This window comes from Eschrichtius robustus, chromosome 20 (assembly GCF_028021215.1).
Source record: "Eschrichtius robustus isolate mEscRob2 chromosome 20, mEscRob2.pri, whole genome shotgun sequence".
Lineage (NCBI taxonomy): Eukaryota > Metazoa > Chordata > Mammalia > Artiodactyla > Eschrichtiidae > Eschrichtius > Eschrichtius robustus.
Genome location: NC_090843.1, coordinates 18079607 through 18100905, shown reverse-complemented (window position 1 = coordinate 18100905; position 21299 = coordinate 18079607). Strand labels below are relative to the sequence as shown.

Below are 21299 nucleotides of genomic sequence, written 5' to 3'. Positions count from 1 at the left end.
TGGCTTCCCGGGACCACCTTCCTGTGGTGCGGAGCTGCCTGGCTGGCGCCGATCGGAGGAAGGGGCACCTCTGGACTGCTGGCTGTGGGTGGTGGGTTGAGCAGACAGCCTGACACTGGGGACACTGCCCTGGGAGAGGGCAGCCCCGAGGAGGGGTATTTGGTACTTTTAGTTTCCTAATTTAGCACTTTAAATGGCATTAACTTATTTAACGGGGGTGGGGTGGGCAAGAATGAAGGGCCTATAGCAAATTAGATTTTGAGGCCTGGAGGGTGGGGAGGGTCTGGTGTGAGGGAAGTGGGGGGAATAGAGGGGGGCTTCATGGGGGGCAGCGAGGACAGCTCTGACCCCACAGGTGGGGTGACTTGACCTTCAACCATCCTCTTTGAGATTTGAGGGTTTTCAGGGAAGGACTGGGGACCCCCTGGTGAGATCCTCGAGGGTCCCTGAAGCCTGACCAGCCAGCCAGCACCACCCCCAGCCTGTGGGCAGTGAGGCTTGCTTTTAGCGGGGTCCTGAGAAGGAGCGGGAGAGACCAGTTTTGGCTCTTAGCCCCGCTCCCCCCAGGGCACAGTGAGGGGCCAGAAGGGAGAGTTATGTGGTTGGGGGAGGAGGAGGAAGATGGAGTGGGGTCCCCAGGGAGCAGGATTCCTATTTGGAGCACAAAGTGGGGTAAGCACAGGGGAGGGGGCGTTGGGATTAGTCTCCCCGAGTAAGCACAGAAAGAAGGAGCCATCGAAGGGGCAGAAGCTCCTAGACCCTGGAGCCTGGCGTTTGGGGAGAGCCAGGGGGAGCTGTGGAGGGTTGGGGCGGGAGGGGAATTGGGTTGTGTTCCTTCATTTCTTTCTTTTTCTGTTGTTGTTTTTGTTGGCTCATCCTTGTTTTCTAGCTTTGGAACATTTTTGTACAAAGGCAAGCAAGCCTTTTTGAAAAATAACAAAAGAAGAGGTAAAAAAAAAAATCCGTCCTGAAAAAAAAAACCCCTGGAAAATAGAAAAAAAAAAACAAAAAAAGGACCTCATAAATGATGCAATTACTTTTAATTGCAGGCAACTCTTTACATTTAAGTGAAGTGTCTTAACATTTTATATTGTTTTAAAAATATATTTACATATTATATATATATATATAATATACGTAATATAAATATATATAAATATTTAAAAAAGAAAAAAAAAAGAAAACCACGGCACTCTCTCCCTGGCCGCTGTTTTGGCAGGGGAGGGGGCTAGAGGGTGGGCACATTGGCCTGGCTTCTGCGGTCCAGTGAAACGGTTTGGTTTGATTCGGCTGTACAGAGACACCCCGACTTGGGAGGGAAGGGGGGAGTGGTGCCCCCTCCTCCCTCCACTCCATTACTCTCTGCTTGCTACTTTTCCCTTGCCCCACCTCCCACTCTCAACCCTGTGCCCTGAACGTTTGCCCCACCGTCACTGTCCTGAGTTGAATGTCTCTTGTGGGGGGCGGGGGGAAGGGCGTGTCCATCCACAAGGGAGCAAATGCAGGGAGTCCTGTGCCCCACCCCACCCACTCACATGGAGCCCAGTGGAATTTGCATCTTTCATTTTGGTGCCTGCACATTTACAGGAGGAGTTGTGCGCAGCCTCTGTGTGTGTGTGTGTGTGTGTGTGTGTGTGTGTGTATCCACTGGCACAAGTCTATTCACCAGTGTGTGGAAGGAAGGAAGCATGAGCGTGCACAGGCGTGACCTCCCACACGTGTGCAGGGAGGCGTGCACACAGCGGTGCATGTAACTGGCCTGGGCATTGGCATGTGCCCACCTGCACACTGATGTGGAGGAGCTTGGCATGTGAGAACGCGTGTAATGTGTGACCTGTATGTGTGTGGACAGAAGGGTGTACGTGGGGGGTGTGTGAGCTGCGCATGCACGTGCACATGCGTGTAGACCCCGCGTGTGGGAGCGCCTGTGTGTATGGTCCCTCGTCCCTGCACCACTCGCTCCGGCTCCCCTCCCAAGCCCCCAGCCCCTGGGCCCTCTCAAAGCCCCCAGCACGTCAAGGCCCCCCCCAGCTGCATGCGCCTCGCTGCTCTGTCCATCAGTGTGTGCTTGACCAAGAGAAAACCAAGACGTCTGGGGGGACCCCTGTAGCTGGTCCCCCCAGCCCCTGCCCACTGTGCTGTGTTACTCGCATGGGGGGTTTCTCTCCCACCCCTTCCACAATATGCTGTTTCCCCAGGAGCCTCAGGCCCGAGGCTCTGAGAGGGGTCCCAGGTGGGACCCCCCAGGGCGAGCCCGGCTCCGCACCCCGCCCTCTCCACCCTGTAGGGCCCGTGTTGGTGTAGCAGTGATGGCTTCTGTGGATATTCTGTGATCTCTGTCAGTGTAACTTGACAATTTCTAAATGGAAAAGGGTTGCTGTGTTTTCTCTGTCTCTCTTTTTTAATGTCCCTTTTCTTCTCCCACTTTCCTGCTCTCTTTCCTTTTTGGTTTTTCTAGCCGAGTGTTTGGGGCTTAAATAAAACTTGTTTCTTTTTCCTCTCCTGAATCTCCTTCCTAGAGACTGCTGTCTCATTATTTCTCATCTTCATCCTAGAAGGTGCTGGGGTGGGTGGGATGGAGGATGGGGAATCCCTGGCAGCCACTGCCCCTCAGCTGAGCTGGCAGAGCGCGAAGAGGGAGGGGCCGAAACAGGGGCCCTGGGGCTGCTGCTGCCTGCAAGAGCCCGTGAGAACTGACCTCATCCAGATGCTGGAGGAGAGCACCGCTGACTCACGGGGCGCCAGCTCTCCACCGTCAGCGAGGAAGCTACTGACGTCACTTACACCTGCAAGTGACAAAACCAGAGGCATTAGGCGTCTTGCCCAGAGTCACACAACTAGTTGGATGCAGAGTCAGTATTGGAGTCCAGCTCTGCCCGACTCCAAACCCAATGCTTTCCCCCAAAGCCAAGTCGGATCTGCTTACCTCCAGCAGTCCCCTGGATCGGGTCTTGGCCTCCTGCCCTTTGGGTGGGATGACCCTTTAATGGTATCCACCCACCTATCAAGAACATCAGCTTTCAAACTTTTTTAAAACTGTAACTCACAGTAAGAAATCCATTTTAGGGACTTCGCTGGTGGTCCAGTAGTTAAGACTCCGCACCTCTACTGCAGGGGGCGCGGGTTCGATCCTTGGTCGGGGAACTAAGATCCTGCATACCATGTGGCACAGCCAAAAAAAAAAAAAGAGATCCATTTTACATCTCAATGATTTAGACATGTCCACACACAAACACCCACGTATTTAGTGAAACAGCACCTACTATATACAATGTACTCTGCTATTTTCTGTTATTGTCTAAACATTTGGTGGCAACCCATTGAATTGGGTTCAATCATGAATCATGATTTCATGACCCTTGAATGGGTCAGAACCGACAGTGTGAAAAATACTCACCTGAAGATTTAGCCCCAATCACGCTGCATCTCTGCTTTGTCCTCCTCAAAGGCCTACTGGCTCCACTTACTCCATGGTCGCCTACGAAATTAGAAGACCCCTGAGAGGAGATTTACCCTCGATTCTGGTTGGGTGGGAGCCCTGGACCCTGGCCCTGTAGCCAGTGAGCTGACTGACCCCTTCCAAGGCTACCACATCAGAGTCTAGCCTGCCCCGCCATCGAGTGGGCCAGATGTCCTGCTTGGGTTTTTCAGGTTTACCTGGAATTCGGAAGGCTGTGCCACTGTCCCAGCATGTTCTAAGGGTCCTTGAGGCTGCCCTTCCAGGCATTCTCCAGCTTGGCTGAGACCTGGGGTATTATTGGGTCTCCTCTACCCCCGCCTCCCGCAAACCATCCCTTCCATCCCATGAGGTAATGTCAGCGGCCTACGCCACCCTCTTCCAGGCCTCACTGGAGGCTGAGGGTGAGGATGTGCTCCCTGTCTGCAGGGAATGCCCCACTCCATGGGTCACCCACTTACCAAGCAGCCCTTCAGACTCTCAGCCAGACCTCATCCCTTTTGTCCCTTTTTAAATGTCAGCAGATCTTGCCTTCTCTCTCCCACTCTATTCCCAGAAAGCTGGGCCAGTAGGCAAAACCCCCTCATCTTCTAGAATCACCTCAGTCACTGACAGTTCAAGATCAAGTAATAGGGGGCTTCCCTGGTGGCACAGTGGTTGAGAATCTGCCTGCCAATGCAGGGGACACGGGTTCGAGCCCTGGTCTGGGAAGATCCCACATGCCGCGGAGAAACTGGGCCCGTGAGCCACAACTACTGAGCCTGCGCATCTGGAGCCTGTGCTCCACAACAAGAGAGGCCGCCATAGTGAGAGGCCCGCGCACCGCGATGAGGAGTGGCCCCCGTTCGCCGCAACTAGAGAAAGCCCTCGCACAGAAACGAAGACCCAACACAGCCAAAAATAAATAAATAAATAAATTTATTTAAAAAAAAAAAAAAGATCAAGTAATAAATGGGACCATCAATGCATGACAGGAATTATGCCAGGCACTTCATTCGTCCTTCAAATGCCTCCCGACTGTCTACTCCTTGCCGGCGCTGCTCGTTGACTCACTGGGACTATGGCTGAGCGCCTAGGAGGGGACTCAGCCAAAACACAAATACCTGATGGTGAGTCGTGCCCCAGGGAAGCAGGCGTGCAACGGCTGTGGCCTTGAGTAATGGGGACCAGTTCAGAGAGTGGGACCAGGCCCTGAGGTCACATTTGCGGGGAGATCTTCCGAATGGACAGGGTGGCTGTATGGGAGCTGGTGGCTGAGTGTCCCACACAGAAGGCCCTGAGGTGGGAAGGCATCTGTGGGCTCTAGAAAATGCATGAAACCCAAGGAAACTGAGAAGGGGAAAGGGGCCACGACATGACATGGGAGTGTGAGCAAAGCCCCATCACAGGGGGTCTTGGGTGAATGTGGTGGAGGAAGGTGGATTTCTTCTCAGAGCCGTTGAACCAATAGGAGGGTTTTAAGTCAGAAAGTGACGTGATTTGATGCTGTTTCAGAATTTACCTGTGGCTGTGGCGTGATGAGATGGGGCGAGGGCAGGGCGGGAGTGAGAGCAGAGCTGTTATTTAGGGGCAGGTACAGATGACGGCTGCCTGGACTCACTCAAAGCAAACAATCTGAGGGCTGAGGGAGGGAAACTGAATCTCAGAGACTTTGTAGCTACAAAGTGATGGAGCTAAGACTTAAACCGATGACTTCTCTCTCCCAGTAGCCATGCTTTCTTAGTGCTTTATAATACTCATCACTACACTTATTAAGTGTTCGTTTAATCTTCATCACGTGGGCTATTGGTATTATTACCTCCAGTCTACTGATGGGGAGAGAGAATTAGCAAAGGATTTGACTGACCTCAGGTTAGCCTCAGAGCCAGATCCTAATCTATAGGAGAAAAGGGACTGCTTTACAAATAGAAACCTGGGAAACCCACATCTTCTCTCCCTCACTGCACATCTCTGAGTCCTCTGGGTGTGTTGACCTCTGAGTGGCTTAAGCGATCCTGGAGCTCACAGGGTAGCTGAGCACCATCCACAGTGCTGGGGCCCTGGGCACGAGGCCACCATGCCCATTAGCTGACACAGGCTCCCTTGACACTCCCTGATGCCGAATGATTGACAGCACTCGTAATGACACCTGGCAGGAAGCTCCATCCCATACCCCTGGCCACAGTGCCAGAAATTTCACCCAAAATCCACAGACTCTACGCTTCAGCTCAGGCCTCCATCATGCCGTCAGGGAAAAATCCTTATTCCTCTTAATTCAACCCAAAAAGATTTGGAGTTTTCCAAAGAAATGTTTCCTGTGAAATATATGTCTATCCTTATGCCAGTACCACATGTCTTGATTGGTAGTAAGTTTTGAAATTGGGAACTTTCAACTTTGTTTTCTTTTTCAAGATTGCTTTGGCTGTTCTGGGTCCCTTGCATTTCCATAGGAATTTTAGGATCGGCTTGTCAATTTCTGCCAAAAAGACAAAACGATGGGATTTTAATGGGGATTGTGTTGAATCTACCATCTTAACAACATAAGGTCTTCTGAAGCATGGAATATCTTTCCATTTATTTAGATCTTTTAAAATTTCTTTCAACAATGTTTTAGTTTTCTTGGTACAAATTTTGCACTTCTTTTGTTAAATTTATTCCTAGGTATTTTATTATTTAAATAGAATTGTTTTCTTAATTCCATTTTTAAATTGTTCATTGCTTACAGAAATAAAATGGTAGGAACAATAAAGTTTTTTTCTTGAGGTACAATTGACATACAACATTATATTAGTTTCAGGTATACAACATAATGACTGAATATTTGTATGTATTGTGAAATGATCACCACAATAAGTCTACTTAACATCTGTCACCATCCCTAGTTACAGAACATTTTTTTCTTGTGATGCGAACTTTTTTTTTTTAATTTAATATTTATTTATTTATTTATTTATATTTGGCTGTGTTGGTTCTTCGTTGCTACGCATGGTCTTTCTCTAGTTGTGGTGAGCAGAGGCTACTCTGTTGCGGTGCGCAGCCTTCTCATAGCGGTGGCTTCTCTTGTTGTGGAGCACAGGCTCTAGGAGCGCGGGCTTCAGTAGTTGTGGCTTGCAGGCTCAGTAGTTGTGGCACACGGGCTTAGTTGCTCCGCGGCTTGTGGGATCTTCCCAGACCACGGATCGAACCCGCGTGCCCTGCATTGGCAGGCTGATTCTTATCCACTGCGCCACCAGGGAAGTCCCGTGATGCGAACTTTTAAGATTTACTCTCAGGACTTCCCTGGTGGTCCAGTGGCTAAGACTCCGCCCTTCCAAAGCAGGAGGCGTGGGTTTGATCCCTGCTTGGGGAACTAAGATCCCACATGCCTCAGAGTGCGGCCAAAAGAAAAGATTTACTCTCTTAGCAACTTTCAAATATGCAATACGGTGTTATTAACTATAGTTGCCACGCTGTGCATTACATCCCCAGGACTTAATTTATTTTATAACTGAAAGTTTGTACCTTTTGACTCCCTTCTTCCATTTCACCCCATTCCCACCCCCGCCACTTCTGGCAACCACCAATCTGTTCTCTGTATCTGTGAGATTTCTTCTTTTTTTTTTAGATTCCACATAAAAGTGTGAGAGCATACTGTATTTGTCTTCTCTATCTGACTTGTTTCACGTAGCATAATGCCCTCAAGGTCTATCCATGTTGTCAAAATGCCAAGATTTCCTTCTTTTCTATGGCCAAATAATATTTCATTATATGTATATACAATGATTTGTTTATCCATTATGGACCGTTGGGCTATTTCCACCTTTTGGCTATTATGAATAATGCTGCTATAACATTCACGAACAAGTTACTGTTGGGACATAATATGTTTTCATTTCTACTGGGTATAAACCTGGGAGTAGAATTGCTGGGTCATTGGTAATTTTATGTTTGTTTAACTTTTTGAGGACCCACCAAACTGTTTCTCATAGTGGCTGTATTATTTTACACTCCCACCAGCAATGTACCAGGGTTCCTATTTCTCCATATCCTCACCAACACTTGTTGTTTTCTATTTTCTTGATTTAATCTATCTTGGTGGGTGTGAAATGGTATCTCACTGTGGTTGTGATTTGCATTTCTTTAATGACCAATGAAAATAGAAAAATAGAGAACATTAATAAAAAATTAATAAGACTAAAAGTTAGTTTTTGGAAGAGATTGACAAAATTGATAAACATTTAGCTAGACTGACCAAGAAAAAAAGCTAAATATTTGTCAATTTTATTGATCTTTTCCAAGAACCAACTTTTAGTCTCATTAATTTTCTCTATTTTTTCTATTTCCTATTTCATTTATTTCCACTCTTTATTATTTCCTTCCTTTGGCTTGCTTTGGGTTTAGCTTGCTCTTCTTTTTCTAGTTTCTTAAGGTGAAAGGTTAGGATATTGACTTGAAATCTTTCTTCTTTTCCAATATGATGTTTACAGCTATAAAGTTCCCTCTAAGCACCACTTTAGCTTCATCCCATAAGCTTTGGTATGTTGTGTTTTTGCTTTCATTCATCTTAAGGTATTTCTAATTTCCCCTGTGATTTCTTCTTTGATTCATTGGTTATTTAGTAGTGCGCTTTTATATTTGTGAACTTCACAAAATCTCCTGTTGCTTACTTCTAATTTAATTCCATTGTGTTTGGAGGACAAACTTTGTATGATGTCAAACCTTTTAAATTTATTGAGGCATGTTTTATGGCCTAGCATTTGGTCTATCCTGAAGAATGTTCCATGTATACTTGAGAAAAATGTTTATTCTGCTGTTGTTGGGTAGAATATTCTTTAGATATCTATTAGGTCTAGTTGGTGTGTAGTATTGTTCACATTTTCTACTTCCTTGTTGATCTTCTGCCCAGTTGTTCTAGCCATTATTTTTTTTTTTAATTAATTAATTAATTATTTTTGGCTGCTTTGGGTCTTTGTTGCTGTGCACGGGCTTTCTCTAGTTGCAGCGAGCGGGGGCTACTCTTCGTTACAGTGCACAGGCTTCTTATTGCGGTGGCTTCTCTTGCTGTGGAGCACGGGCTCTAGATGCACAGGCTTCAGTAGATGTGGCACGCAGGCTCAGTAGTTGTGGCTCACGGGCTCCAGAGCGCAGGCTCAGTAGTTGTGGCACATGGGCTTAGTTGCTCCACAGCATGTGGGATCTTCCTTGACCAGGGCTCAAACCTGTGTCCCCTGCATCGGCAGGCAGATTCTAAACCACTGCACCATGAGGGATGCCCTCTGGCCGTTATTGAAAGTGGCAATCTCCAACTATTATTTTGGGGGTTTTTTGTTTGGATTTTTTTTTTTTTTGGCCAAGCCGCATGGCTTGTGGGATCTTAGTACCCCAACCAGGGATTGAACCCGCACTCTCAGCAGTGAAAGTGTGGAATCCTAACCACTGGACTGCCAGGGAATTTCCTCCAACTAGTATTTTGAATTGTCTACTTTCCCTTCAATTCTGTTAGTTTTTGCTTCAGGTTTTTGTTGTTATAACTGTATATCTTTATAATCATTTTGTCTTCTTGATAGATTGACCCTTTTATTCTTATAAAATGTCCTTCTTGTCTCTAGTAATGATTTTTGTCTTTAAAGCCTATTTTATCTCTTACAGGTATAACCACTCTAGCTCTCTTCGGTAACTGTTTTCATCATATCTTTTTCCATTCTTTCACTTTCAACAATTTTTTGTCTTTGAATCTAAGGTATATTTTTTTGTGAACAACATGTAGTCGGAGCATGTTTTTTAATCTATTCTGCCAAACTCTGCCTTTTGATTAGGGTGTTTACTCCATTTACATTCAATATAATTACTGATAAGGTAGGATTTATGTCTGCCATTTTGCTTTTTTTTTAAAATATGTCATTTTTTGTTGTTGTTGTTCTTCTAGTCTGTGATTCTTGCCTTTTTTGTGTATAATAGATATTTTCTAGTGTATCTTTTTAATTCGTGTTTGTTTCATTTACAATATTTTGGGAGAGTCATTTTCTTTTTTTTATATAAATTTATTTATTTATTTATTTTTTGGCTGCATTGGGTTTTTGTTGCTGGGCACTGGCTTTCTCTAGTTTTGGCAAGCGGGTAAGTACTGGGAGAGTTATTTTCTTTGTCGTTGCCCTGGGGATCACAATTAGCATCCTAATTTAAAACAATATAGTTCAGGGACTTCCCTGGTGGTCCAGTGGTTAAGAATCCACCTTCCAATGCAGGGGATGAGGGTTTGATCCCTGGTCGAGGAACTAAGAGCCCACATGCTGCGGGGCAACTAAGCCCGTGCGCCACAACTACTGAGCCTGCATGCTGCAATGGAAGATCTGGCATGCCCCAACGAAGATCCCGCATGCCGCAACTAAGACCCGATGCAACCAAAAAAAAAAAAAAAATATATATATATATATATATATATATATATATATAGTTCAGATTAATATTAACTTAATTTTCATAGTGTACAAAAACTTTGCTTCATTATAGCTCCATTCCCTCCTGACTCCTTCATGTTATTATCATCATAAAAATTTGATCTTTATACATTATAAGCCTGTCAACACAGTCTTGTAATTATCACTTTATGCAATTGCCTTTTAAAGACAAAGAGTTAAAGACGAAAAAAGATTTACAAATAAAAATGTTTATACTGTCTTTTATAATGCCTATGTGTTTCCCTTACTGGTGTTCCTTATTTCTTTGTGTGGATTCAAGTTACCATCTAGTGCAGTGGTCCCCAACATTTTTGGCACCAGGGACCGGTTTCATGGAAGACAATTTTTCCACGGACTGGGGCGGGGTTGGGGGGTGGGGGGAATGGTTCAGGGTTCAGGCGGTTAACGCGAGCAATGGTTCAGGTGGTAATGTGAGCGATGCTGAGCAGCAGATGAAACTTCACTTGCTCGCCTGCCGCTCACCTCCCGCTGTGCGGCCTGGTTCCTAACAGGCCGTGGACCTGTACCGGGGACTGGGGACCCCTGATCTAGTGTATTTCACTTCAGCTTGCCGGACTCCCTTCAGTATTTCTTATAGGGCACGTCTGCTAACGACAAATTCTCTGTTTTTCTTTACTGGAGATGTCTTCATTTCTCTTTGTTTTTGAAGAAGAACACAAGGTTTTGATCCATTCTCATCCAAAACCTACTACAGCTTGAAGGTGGCCCAACTGGCAGTAACCCTGTCTTTATGTCTTTTCTCAGGGCTTAGATTTATCCTGGCTTCACCACTTACTAGCTGTGTGACCTTGGACAAGTATGTCACCTCTCCGTGTGCCTTAGTTTCCTCATGTATAAAATGGAGATAACAGTGTTGTGGCCAGAGCCCCTAAGAGTGTTGGAGGATTAGCTTAGGACATATAAAGCCCTTGGGGCTGGTGTGGGCCCACAATAACACTGGCTCTAGCTCATTTGCCAAACAAAAACAAGCTATGGGGCAAGAGGTGGAGGAAGGAAGGGGATTCAGTGAGCCACTAAGCTCTTCCCAGCTCCAGGCCTCTTCCCTAGGTTCTCTTTGACAACTGTCATCTGTTTTTCCTACAGGTGGCTACTAGGCTCATCACAGGCAGCCTGGAAGCTGGCAGGGGCAACTATAGAGACATGACATGGAAGGAAGCCCATCCCAGGTTGTAAGGCCTACACATGTGACTAAGACAGAGGGCAAAACCCATACTGTCCTCTTGGGATATCACCTGGATCTGGAGTGCCTCTGATGACAGCTGGCCAGGATGGACCCCATCAGTGGCCTGGGCCTTGCCCAAGCCTCCCCTCTGCTCAGCAGCACCTCTGGACCATTCTGAAGTTCCAGACAGACCTGAGAAGGGAGGTGCCTGTGCACCTTCCTGGTCTCTACAGGAAAAGAGAGAACAGGTGCATGAAAATCTCCTGCAGCAATGAGGGTCAGTGCCCTTCCATCTTGTTTCTGTGCCCAAGTCATTGCTCAGGCCAGTCTCCCAGGACACCTATAAGCCACCAGGAAGCACAGGTTTGTCTCCATTCTGCCACCACCTGGTCCAGCCCCACTGCCCTCCTTCCGTGGGCCAGGTACCTCACTCTTCCCCCATCCTAGCCCCGTTCTTGCCCTCTCCTCCCTCCCAAACAAGTGAGACAGCTGACTCATGCCTCGAGGAAGGCCATTTATTTCCAAGGTATAGACTATACTTTTCAGACAGGACTTTTCAGAAGCAGGAAATCTTAGTTGTCGCCTAGAGAGGTGTGTCAAGGACACAGTGAAAGGAGACATGCGGACGTGGAGCAGAGGCTTATCCAACACTGTTACAACACTTTTTTAAATGAGCAAAACATCTTTAAAAATCCTTATAAATTCTTTATAATATGTTACACATTTAGAGACAATATTTACAATAAAGGATGAGGGAGGGAGGAGCGAGAAATCTACTTTACAGCAAATCTTTGCATAAAACAAGAGGACTGATAGACGTGGCAGTGGGTTCACAACCCCACCTGGGCTTCCCTGGAATGAGTGAGGGCGTGTGTGGGGAGGCCTGTTATCTGAGGTCTATTTACAACTTGTGGGGAGAAGAGGGGGCTGGGTCCCACCCACCCTTCCGGAAGGAGCAGCCCGGCTGAGAGCTCATCAATCAGTGTGTCCGCACGCGCGTGCGCGTGCGTGTGTGTTATGAGTGGGGGGAGAGAGAGAGAAACAGAAAGACACCAGGGATGTTTTCTACGCCCCCTCCTAAAGGGAAGAAGGTGAGGGCCTGTGTGCCTGAGCTATGGAAGGAGCAGGCACAGCTGGAAGAACAAATAGAGGGGCAAGAGGTCTAGCAGGGGTGACCGTGGACCCTCCCCAAACCGTCTGGGGAACAGGCAGCTCCCCGTGGTCAAAGCGCTTGGGGAGTGTGATTTAGAGATTGGAAAAAGGTGGTGGGGGGGGGAATAACCCTGGTGAAAGTCTCAGCCCTGCCTCTTGAGGAGGTTGAGAAGTCCCAACCCCCTTCTCTGGCTCTGACAAGCAGCAGGGGGGCAGGATCCCTGTGTGCACCGAAGGCAGGGAGCCCCGGTGGGAGCTGGGTTTGAAGGGGGCAGGAGTGGCAGAAGTTGCTACGGGGAACACTTTGGGACAGTGGCTACACAGACTCGCACACACCACGCCCCTCCCCCCATGGACACCACCACCCTACACCTCCTCTCCCCAGACATACATACACAACCGCCCTCCCTTAGCTGGCAGCTAGGAGCTAACTGGGGGGAGGTGGGCAGAGGAAAGGAGTGAAGAGCCAGCATCACCCAGTGTCTTTTCTTTCGTCTGAGGCTTGGGGGTTCCCTATCCACACCCCATGGCCGACAAGGGTCGCTAAGTGCAGACACAAAGGCCCAGAAGGGCACATTCTGTCACTTATCCAAGGGACAGAGACCCCCCCCCCCAGCCCTGCACAGAGCCCCAGCGGCCTACCCCCTCTCCGTCTCCTCAGCCCCAGAGCCCCCTTCCCTCCCTCCCTCCCTCCCTCTCACACTCTGCGTTCAGTCCTGTCTTCTCCTCTGCCCGCCCCCTACCAATTCCAGCGCACAAACCAGAGACACGGCCTCGGCGCCGCCCACTTGCACCCGGATGCTCCCAGGGGCAACAAGGCGGGGCGGAGGTGCAAGCAGAGGCGACTCCCGGGAAACCAAGGGGCTCCGGGTGGGTCGAAGGGGCGCTCGGCGCGGGGCAGGGGGGGGGGGGGGGAGGGGGGGGCGGTCACAGACACTGATGGAGGCGGGAGGCGGCCGAGCGGCGCGGGGGCTGGCTCTGCAGGGCCCCCGGGTCCCCGGGCGCGGGCGGCAACGAGGCGGCGGTCGACGGGACCCGCGCCTTGGTGGACTCCAGGCTGCTGAGGCCCGAGTCCTTGTTGTCACTGTGCGCCCGCGGGCCCACGGGCTCCGGGGGGCCCCCTCCGCCCAGCTCCTTCCACTCGTGGAAGTTGAGGTCGGTCAGCGGGCTCTGCACCACCACCGTGTGGCGGCGCCAGCTGCTCCGGCGCCGCCGCGTCTCGGGAGACAGCGGCCGCCTCAGCCGCACCGGCAGCATGTCGTCCGCGGTGCCGCGGAGGCGCAGCCGCAGCGCCTCGAGGCGCGAGGGCCGCGAGCCCAGCGCCGCCGCCGCCGCCAGGGCCGCCGGGGGACGCAGCGACTCCTGGCTGCTGGACGAGGCGGAGCCCGGCAGCCCGACGGCCGCGCCCGCGCCCTCGCCGTCCGCTCGGCTCCGGGCCAGGCGGCGCCGCGCCAGGGTGTCGCCGGGCATCAGGTGGTGCGAGCTGAACGAGGGCTGGCGCTCCGGGAGCCCCCCGGGCCCCGCGCCGCCCTCCGTGTCCGTCTCCACGTGGCTCAGCTCGCTGCGCTCGTCGTCCGCCTCGTCCCCCGCGCCCGCTCGCCGGCCCCCCGCGCCCGAGCACACGCTGCGGTCCATGGTGGACAGGGTGGAGTAGCCCGAGACGATGGAGCGCGTGTCCGCGGCCGGCCGCTCCTCCAGCGCCGCCGGGGGGCTGAGGCGCCCAGGGGCCTCGGGGGCGGCGGCGCCCGGCCGCTGCCCCTCCGGCCGGTCCTGGGCCCCCGGCGCCGGCGCCCCCGCCTCGGGCTTGTGTGCCTCCTGCTCCGAGTCGTCGTCCGTGCTGCTGCCCAGCCCCCGCGCCTCCCGCCGCTTCTTCCTCTTGCGGTTGACCGCCGAGATGAAGGAGATCGCCAGCATCTCCCGGGTGTACGGCTCCTTCTTGGGGGCCCACGAGCCCTGTGCGGGAGACAGGTCAGTGTGCTGGGGGCGCCCGGAGAGCCTCAGCGCCCTCCAAGCCCCCACCCCTACACCCCAACACCACAGCACCCAATCTCGACAGGTCCAAGCCCAGCACCCTCACGTCCGCTGTTCCTCCTGGACGGCTGTCCCAACTGGAGTGTCACACTATCCACTCTAGAGACTACCCCTCTGCGCCCCCCTCAATCCTGAAGCCTCCTCGGCACCTCCTCCGGTCTTAATCCAGACTCTCAGCTCTTTCCTGCGAGCTGGGGGCTGGTTTCTCACCTCACCCCAACTTTCACTCCGTTCTCTACATCCAGTGCTGCATAAATCCTTTTAGACACAGCTCTCCTAATAATAGACTCTGCAACAGCGAATGACACTTGACAGTTTGAACCCATTTCACATATACTATCCTGGGTTATAATACCAGAGCCTGCAGGGACCTTTCTCGGACCACAGCTCCTCCCTCCCTCCCTCTCCACTCACTCACCTGGGAAACCTGCCTTTCCACCTACTCAGTAGGTACAGGCCTCTCCAGGGCAACACGCCCAAGCTCATTTCCCTTCCCACCGCACCCCATGCCATTTCCACCGTCCCATCAGCACCCCACCCTGACAATCCCCAACCCCAGATCAATCCAACCACCAGCTCTGTTGCCAAAAGTGGCTTTAAAATCCTGCACAATCCGATGATTTGGATTGAAGCCGCTCCCAAACTGTGATTTACAGCCCCATGGTGGGCAACTTTCAGCCACTGCTCTCACTGCTGAGCCCCGTGGGTGTTTTTTGGTCCTGGCCTTCCATGATCCCCCAGCAGAGCCCAAGCTGCCCATCACTGCCTCCTCCAACCTGGTTTTTAATCCTCCCTTTCTGGCCTCTCCTCTCTTGGGAGGCTCTTCTTCCTCCTCTTACTCCTTAAGAAGCCGTGTTCCCAGGGCTCTGTTCTCAGCCTCTCTCCTCTCTCCCTGGGGACATCCTGCTCCTGAGGTCTCCCTTGGCCAACACCAAACTCTCTGTCTCTTGAGCTCCAGAACTCTTCTCCCAACTGTGAATCTGTCTCTACCAAGGTGTCTGCCAGCACCTGAAACTCACCTATCTGGAACCACATTATGCTCCCTACCCCTGCCCCAAACTACCTCCATTCATGTCCCCAGCTCAGGGTGATTTCTCTGCCTCCTCCCTCTCCCCTCCTCATCATCCTCTGTTCAGACCCTCACTCTGCCTTTTCTGGGCCCTTCTGCCCTCTCCTAACAGAACTCCCTGCCTCCACCCTAGCCTCACTCCAGCCCTTCCTCCTCAGGAGCCATTAGTCCTTCTAAGGCAAGGCAGGAATCTAATCGCCTCCAGACTCTGCAGGACCCCACCCCCACCAGGATAAAGCACAGACACAGGGCCCTTCACAACCTGCCTAGTGCCCCACCCCCCGCCCCAACACAGCCTTCACTCTGGCGATGCTGCCCTCCGACCCCTCCCTCGATAGGACTAGCATTGGCAGCCCTTGGTCCCACCCCACCCCCGCACCCTATTTATGGGATGAGCTCTTACTCCCTCTACTAGGCCCAGCTCAAACACGGCATTCTCTATACAGCAACCTCCCACCCAGCTCTCCCTTTGGCTGATCTGGGAAATCTCTTCTTCTCTTCTCATAGGCCTTTGAAACTACACATACACCAGCTCTTCTCATGTCAGAATAGCTTTGTTGCCATAACATCTATATCAAACCCTGAGTTCTCAGAGGGCAAGGTCAGTGGCTTATTTGTGTTTGCATCCATGACACCTAGTACAGTGCCTGTCACATAACAGGCACTCGAGAAATGTTAAGTGAATGGGGTGAATGGGGTCCCCTGAACATAAAAAGCCCTGTAGAAACGGATGCTGGGACTGGTCCCCAGCTGGGCTGAAATGACCTGCGCTTGCATCCCTTCTCACAGGTCACCTCCTGATTCAGCTGCAGCGTAATAGGCACACCTCAGAGATACTGCAGGCTCAGTTCCAGACTACAGCAATAAGGCAAATACCGCAGTAAAGAGAGTCACATGAATTTTTTGGTTTCCCGGAGCATATAAAAGTTATGTGTACACTGTAGTCTATTAAGCGTGTGCTAGCATTATGTCTAAAAAAAGTACATCCTTTAATTTAAAAATACCTTATTGCTGGGCTTCCCTGGTGGCGCAGTGGTTGGGAGTCCGCCTGCCAAGGCAGGGGACACGGGTTCAAGCCCTGGTCCAGGAGGATCCCACATGCCACGGAGCGACTAAGCCTGGGTGCCACAACTACTGAGCCTGCGCTCTAGAGCCCGTGAGCCACAACTACTGAAGCCCACGTGCCTAGAGCCCGTGCTCCACAGCAAGAGAAGCCACCGCAATGAGAAGCCCACGCACAGCAATGAAGAGTAGGCCCCGCTCGCTGCAACTAGAGAAAAGCCAGCATGCAGCAAGGAAGATCCAATGCAGCCAAAAATAAAATGAATAAAATAAAATAAATAAATTTATTAAAAAAAATACTTTATTGCTAAAAAATACCATTATCTGAGCCTTCAGGGAGTCGTAATTTTTTGCAATAGTAACATCAAAGTTCACTGATCACAGATCACCGTAACGAATATAATTATCATGAAAAGGTTGAATTACCACAAGAATTATCAAAAATGTGACCCAGAGACGTGAAGTGAGCAAATACTGTTGGAAAAATGGTGCCAAGAGACTTGCTCAACATAGGGTGGCCACAAACCTTCAATTTGTTTAAAAAAAAAATGCGGTATCTGTGAAGCACAATAAAGGAAAGCGCAAGAAAACGCGGTGTGTTTGTAGTGGATGGAGACAGAGCTGCCTCCCGTGGCCACGGCACTCTCTCACATCAGTTAGTTTTGAGAAAGCCGGAGCCTGTCAGCGATTCAGGATTCACAGGCGTGCAGCTCCTGGGCTGTGGCTGCCCACACAGCACGACTCCAGAAGGTACCACCTGCAGCACTGCTACGGCCAGCGTGAGGCACATGGTGGCCAGCGCCGCTTTCTGCCTCTGCTCTCTGAGAGACTTGAGAGGCTGCTGGGATCATCTGATCAAATTACCCTCTCATCCTGGCTAGTTACAGAAGCAGTGAGGTCAGAATGGTCACTTTCAGGGAATGCAGAGGTCAGCAGGTTCACATAAAGGTTGAGGGGTCAGTCCAGGAGAGGCTACAGGAAACCAGGGGTCTAGCACGAGCAAGGGGTGGAGGTGATCAGGAGGTAGATTCAGGTCACTCTAATGAACTTGCTCCCCGCCACAGCAGTCTTGTGATGGAGTGAGCTCCCCATCACCAGAGGTGTGCAGGCAGAGGCTCTATGGAGAGGTTACAAGGGTCCTCTGCACCAGACTAGAGCAGCCATCTTTCTGTCCAGTGCTTTCATCTGACACATAATGGGCTAATGAGCACCTGCTTGGTGTCAGGCACACTGATCTCACTGGGACTCGGCCAGTGCTTAGAGATCCAGAGAGAAATGAGCCCAGTTTGACCAGCCAACATTTAGTTGACTCCACTACTACGGACAGAACTGTTCCCCCACTAAATTCATACGATGAAGCCCTAACCCCCAGTGTGATAGTATTCGGGGTCTTTGGGAGGTAATTAGGTTTAGATGAGGTCATGAGGGTGGGGCCTTTATGGTGGAATTAGTGCCCTTACAAGAAGAGACACCAGAGAGCTTGCAGTTTCTCTCACATGCATGCTCGGTTTCTGCTTGCCATATGAGGACACAGCGAGAAGGCGGCTGTCTACAAGCCAGGAAGAGAGCTTCCACCAGAAACTGACCATGCTAACATCCTGATCTTGGACTTCTAGCCTCCAGAACTGTGAGAAAATAAATTTCTGTTGTTTTAAGCCACCCAGTCTATAGTATTTTGTTATGGCAGCCTGAGCTGATTAAGACACACTCCTGGCCTTCGGGCTGCCTGGGGCAGGCATCCTGGCCCTACTGGTTCTGTCTCACAGGGCAGGCTCTGGAGCAGGCAACTCACTGCCTGTGAGACCTGGTTCAAAGAACCGGCTTGGGTTTTGTTGTTTTCAATTTCATTGATTTCTGTTCTTATCTTTATTATTTCCTTCCTTCTGTTGGCTTTGGGCTCTGCAAAGACCTTAAAAAATAATTATTATATCAGACATATTTGTTGTTAACCCCATTTTTGGGGATAAATCTTATCCCCATAAATAGTATGAGCAAGCTGAGGATCAGAAAGAGGTTAAGTAACTTGCCCAGTGTCCCAAAGCTACTAAGTAGTGGAGCCAGGGCTCAGGTCCAGGACTGTCTGTGCGTCTGACTGCTGAGCAACACTGCCTCCAGGCCACCTAACTCCCAAGTCAGATCCTCTACTACAGCAGTTACCTCCCCAAGCACTGCCAAGGTGAGCGACTTCTCAGCTTACCTTGGACACTCGGTATTTCCCACCTTCCTTCCCAGTGACTATCAATCTCCTTCAAGGCTCCAATCACAATTCCCCCAACTCCCTTGACCAAAAAGCAAAGTGGGCTGGCTTGTACAGGGATATAACTTTCAGAATTGCCGTGGCACTTACCTTGGACTTGGCTGAACTACAGGTGGTGGAATCTATTGTTAAGAAACGAAAGAAAAATGAAAGTTGGATTGAGCAAGAGAAGACTGAGTCTTGTAAACACAATTCCCTCTCCTCAAAGGCTTCAGAAACCAGGGAGTTTGGAAACCTGAGCTCTCCCCAGATCCTGGGAGTGTGATGGGCCTCTGATGCCACTTCCTATGGGATAAGGATGGAGCAGAGAAGGATGTCAATAACCACTTCCTTTTGAGGCAGAAAGTGACATCAGGCTGCCAGCCGCTGGACCCTCATTTGCTCAGGGTTAAGAGCAAGGGGGACTTTTCTTTGGCCTAGTTCCTCTCTCCTCCCCTCCTATCCCTGTTACTCTGAAGCACTGGAGAGAAAATGCCAAATATCAGATGCAGTTCACGGAAACCACAACAATGAAACACATCAAATCACAGATGCTCTGGAGAAATGGAGACCACACGGTGCACAGAGAGGTGGGTGCCCTCTATCCACCCTCCCCCCCCACCCCACTTCCAGGCATGATAGGGCAGAGGGACCATGTGAATGACGGAGTACAGAGCAGACAGGAAGTGGGTGGGGCAGGAGGTAGAGAGGGCTGGTGATTACAGCCTGGAAATGTTCCACCTCCAGACCTGAGGTCAGTCTGCCCTCCTGGGGCACGGCTGCTGTTAATGATCAGAGTTATGAAGGGATGCGGGTCCCACTCCCCTGATATCACTGGGGTGGAGAAGGAACCAGAAACAAGTCCTGGCAGTGCTGTCTCCAGGACGGGGGAGGGAGCAGGCCGACCCCAGGATCTCCCGGGGTCCCAGGGGGCAGTGGGCAGGTGCGGTTAATCCACACTCTCCGGCAAGCAAGTTAGATGCCTCCTCCCCAGCCCTCCCCTGCACACAGTGAGAAGAGCAGACGGGCTGACCACACGGCGACACACACGGGGCAGGAGAGTGGCAGCAGGTGATTAGAAGAGACGGGGGGCTCCTCTCTGCCATCCCCACCCCCCATGTCCTCTGGCCCCCTCCCCAGCCTGCCTCTTGCATCTAGGGGTGCTGTGGTATGCCTCTGTCAGAGACAGAAGCGGTCAAAATACTAAGGGCGGGTCACCCACAGGTGGTAGGAATTAGTGGCTCGAGCCAAGAAGGCACTGGCCGTTCCTTTGGCCCTGGACTCCAACGCTATGATAAGGCCAGAGGCCTGGAAGCGGGACTTAGGGGCTGAGTAGCCAGGGGCTCCGATTTCGGAAGCAGGAAGAGCCAGCCCTTGGAGGCGGCTGAGGCAGGAGCTATAGATATACAGAGGCTTCCGGGGTAGCACCCCTGGTGTCCGGAGACGCTGGGTCCCACCACCAGCAAGCCTCCCCCACCCAGATAACCAGAAGTGGCCGAACTCGGCACAGAGAGAAGCCACAGAGCGTGGGGGACTGCAGGAGGGCAGCCATGCAGTGCCCAGACTTCCTGGCAAGAGGGACCAGACGTGGCTCCAACAAGTGCCTCCTTCCTCCTGAGAAGGGGCTTCTGGACGGGACGTGGGTGGGGGTAAGTTGTTAACAGCTGTGGGTAACTGGCATGTCAGGGTGAGGTCCTCATGGCCCCGGACCGTCCTGCCCGCCCCTCATGCCTGCCCAGCCTTCTTATAATCACCCGCCACTGTTAGTGACCGAGGCCGCGATGCCACACTGTACCCGTTAAATCTCCAACAGGTCCGCTGGAGGAGGGAAGGGGAGGAGAAGAGAAGGGGCAGGATCCAGGGGATGGGGGGAGAGCACAGGGAGAAGAGGGAGGAGGGGTGGAGGGGTGCAAGGAGAAAAGGAAGAAAAATTAAAAAGAGGAACGTGCCCAGGACACAGCCCATGAGAAATAAAAAGCTCAGGAAAGCAATCGGTGAAAACAAAGCTCCTACCCAGCCCGGGGTGGGAGCGGCTGAGTGGCGGAGGAGGCGGCACACAGGCAGGCTGGGCCTCCCCAGAGAGGCAGAAGGCCCCACCACAGCCCAGTCCAGCGGCGGGGGCAGGAGCAGGGAAGCTGGGCCCCTGACCAGGCATCTGGGACCCTCAGGAATGCAGATCCCACCCCCTCTCCACCCCTTCCCAGGCCCCTGCTCTCACCTGAACCTGGCTCACCAGGGGGCACTGTCCTGCCAATGTTAGGCAGGAGGTACTCGATGTTTGGCACTGACTGAGGCTCCTTGTCGTCCACAGGGGTCTGCAAACAGAAGGAGGGTCAGCCAGCACAGCCTCAGTTGTCTGACTGCAGACCTGACGGAACGGGGAGCCCTGAGGACAGGGCGCACGCAGGTCTCCTCCATCAGACCGGGGCTCACCCGCGCAGGGAATGTCTCCTTCATCAGCCAGGCACTCGAGTGCAGGTCCTACATGTCCCCCATTAGACTGTTTTGTGCCTTCCCCCACACCTTGGTTGAACCCTAAAGGCCGGAGCTGTGACTCCCCCGTCAGACTGGACCTTCCTAAGCCCTCTATCCTCCTCGCAAGATTAGAGGACGGGGTCTGCCTTTGCTACTGGACTAAGTTTCCTTAGGGCAAGGCCTCTATCTCCCCCTCAGACTGGGGCTCATGAAGGTGA

At 51.4% G+C, this 21299-nt stretch overlaps 1 protein-coding gene across 7 annotated transcripts in view; it reads right to left on the bottom strand.

Moving 5' to 3' along the window:
• Nucleotides 1-12907: 12907 nt before the first annotated feature.
• The window catches only part of ARHGAP23 (Rho GTPase activating protein 23), an 80684-nt gene continuing 72292 nt past the window's right edge, over nucleotides 12908-21299 (bottom strand). For all 7 annotated transcript variants that reach the window (XM_068530029.1, XM_068530028.1, XM_068530033.1 and 4 more), the window contains 3 exons: nucleotides 20825-20921; nucleotides 18718-18749; nucleotides 12908-14161 (listed from right to left, as the gene is read on the bottom strand). In XM_068530029.1, coding sequence (XP_068386130.1) covers nucleotides 13136-14161; nucleotides 18718-18749; nucleotides 20825-20921 — 1155 coding nt within the window. In that variant the 3' untranslated portion in view covers nucleotides 12908-13135. The remainder of the gene's footprint in view (nucleotides 14162-18717; nucleotides 18750-20824; nucleotides 20922-21299) is intronic.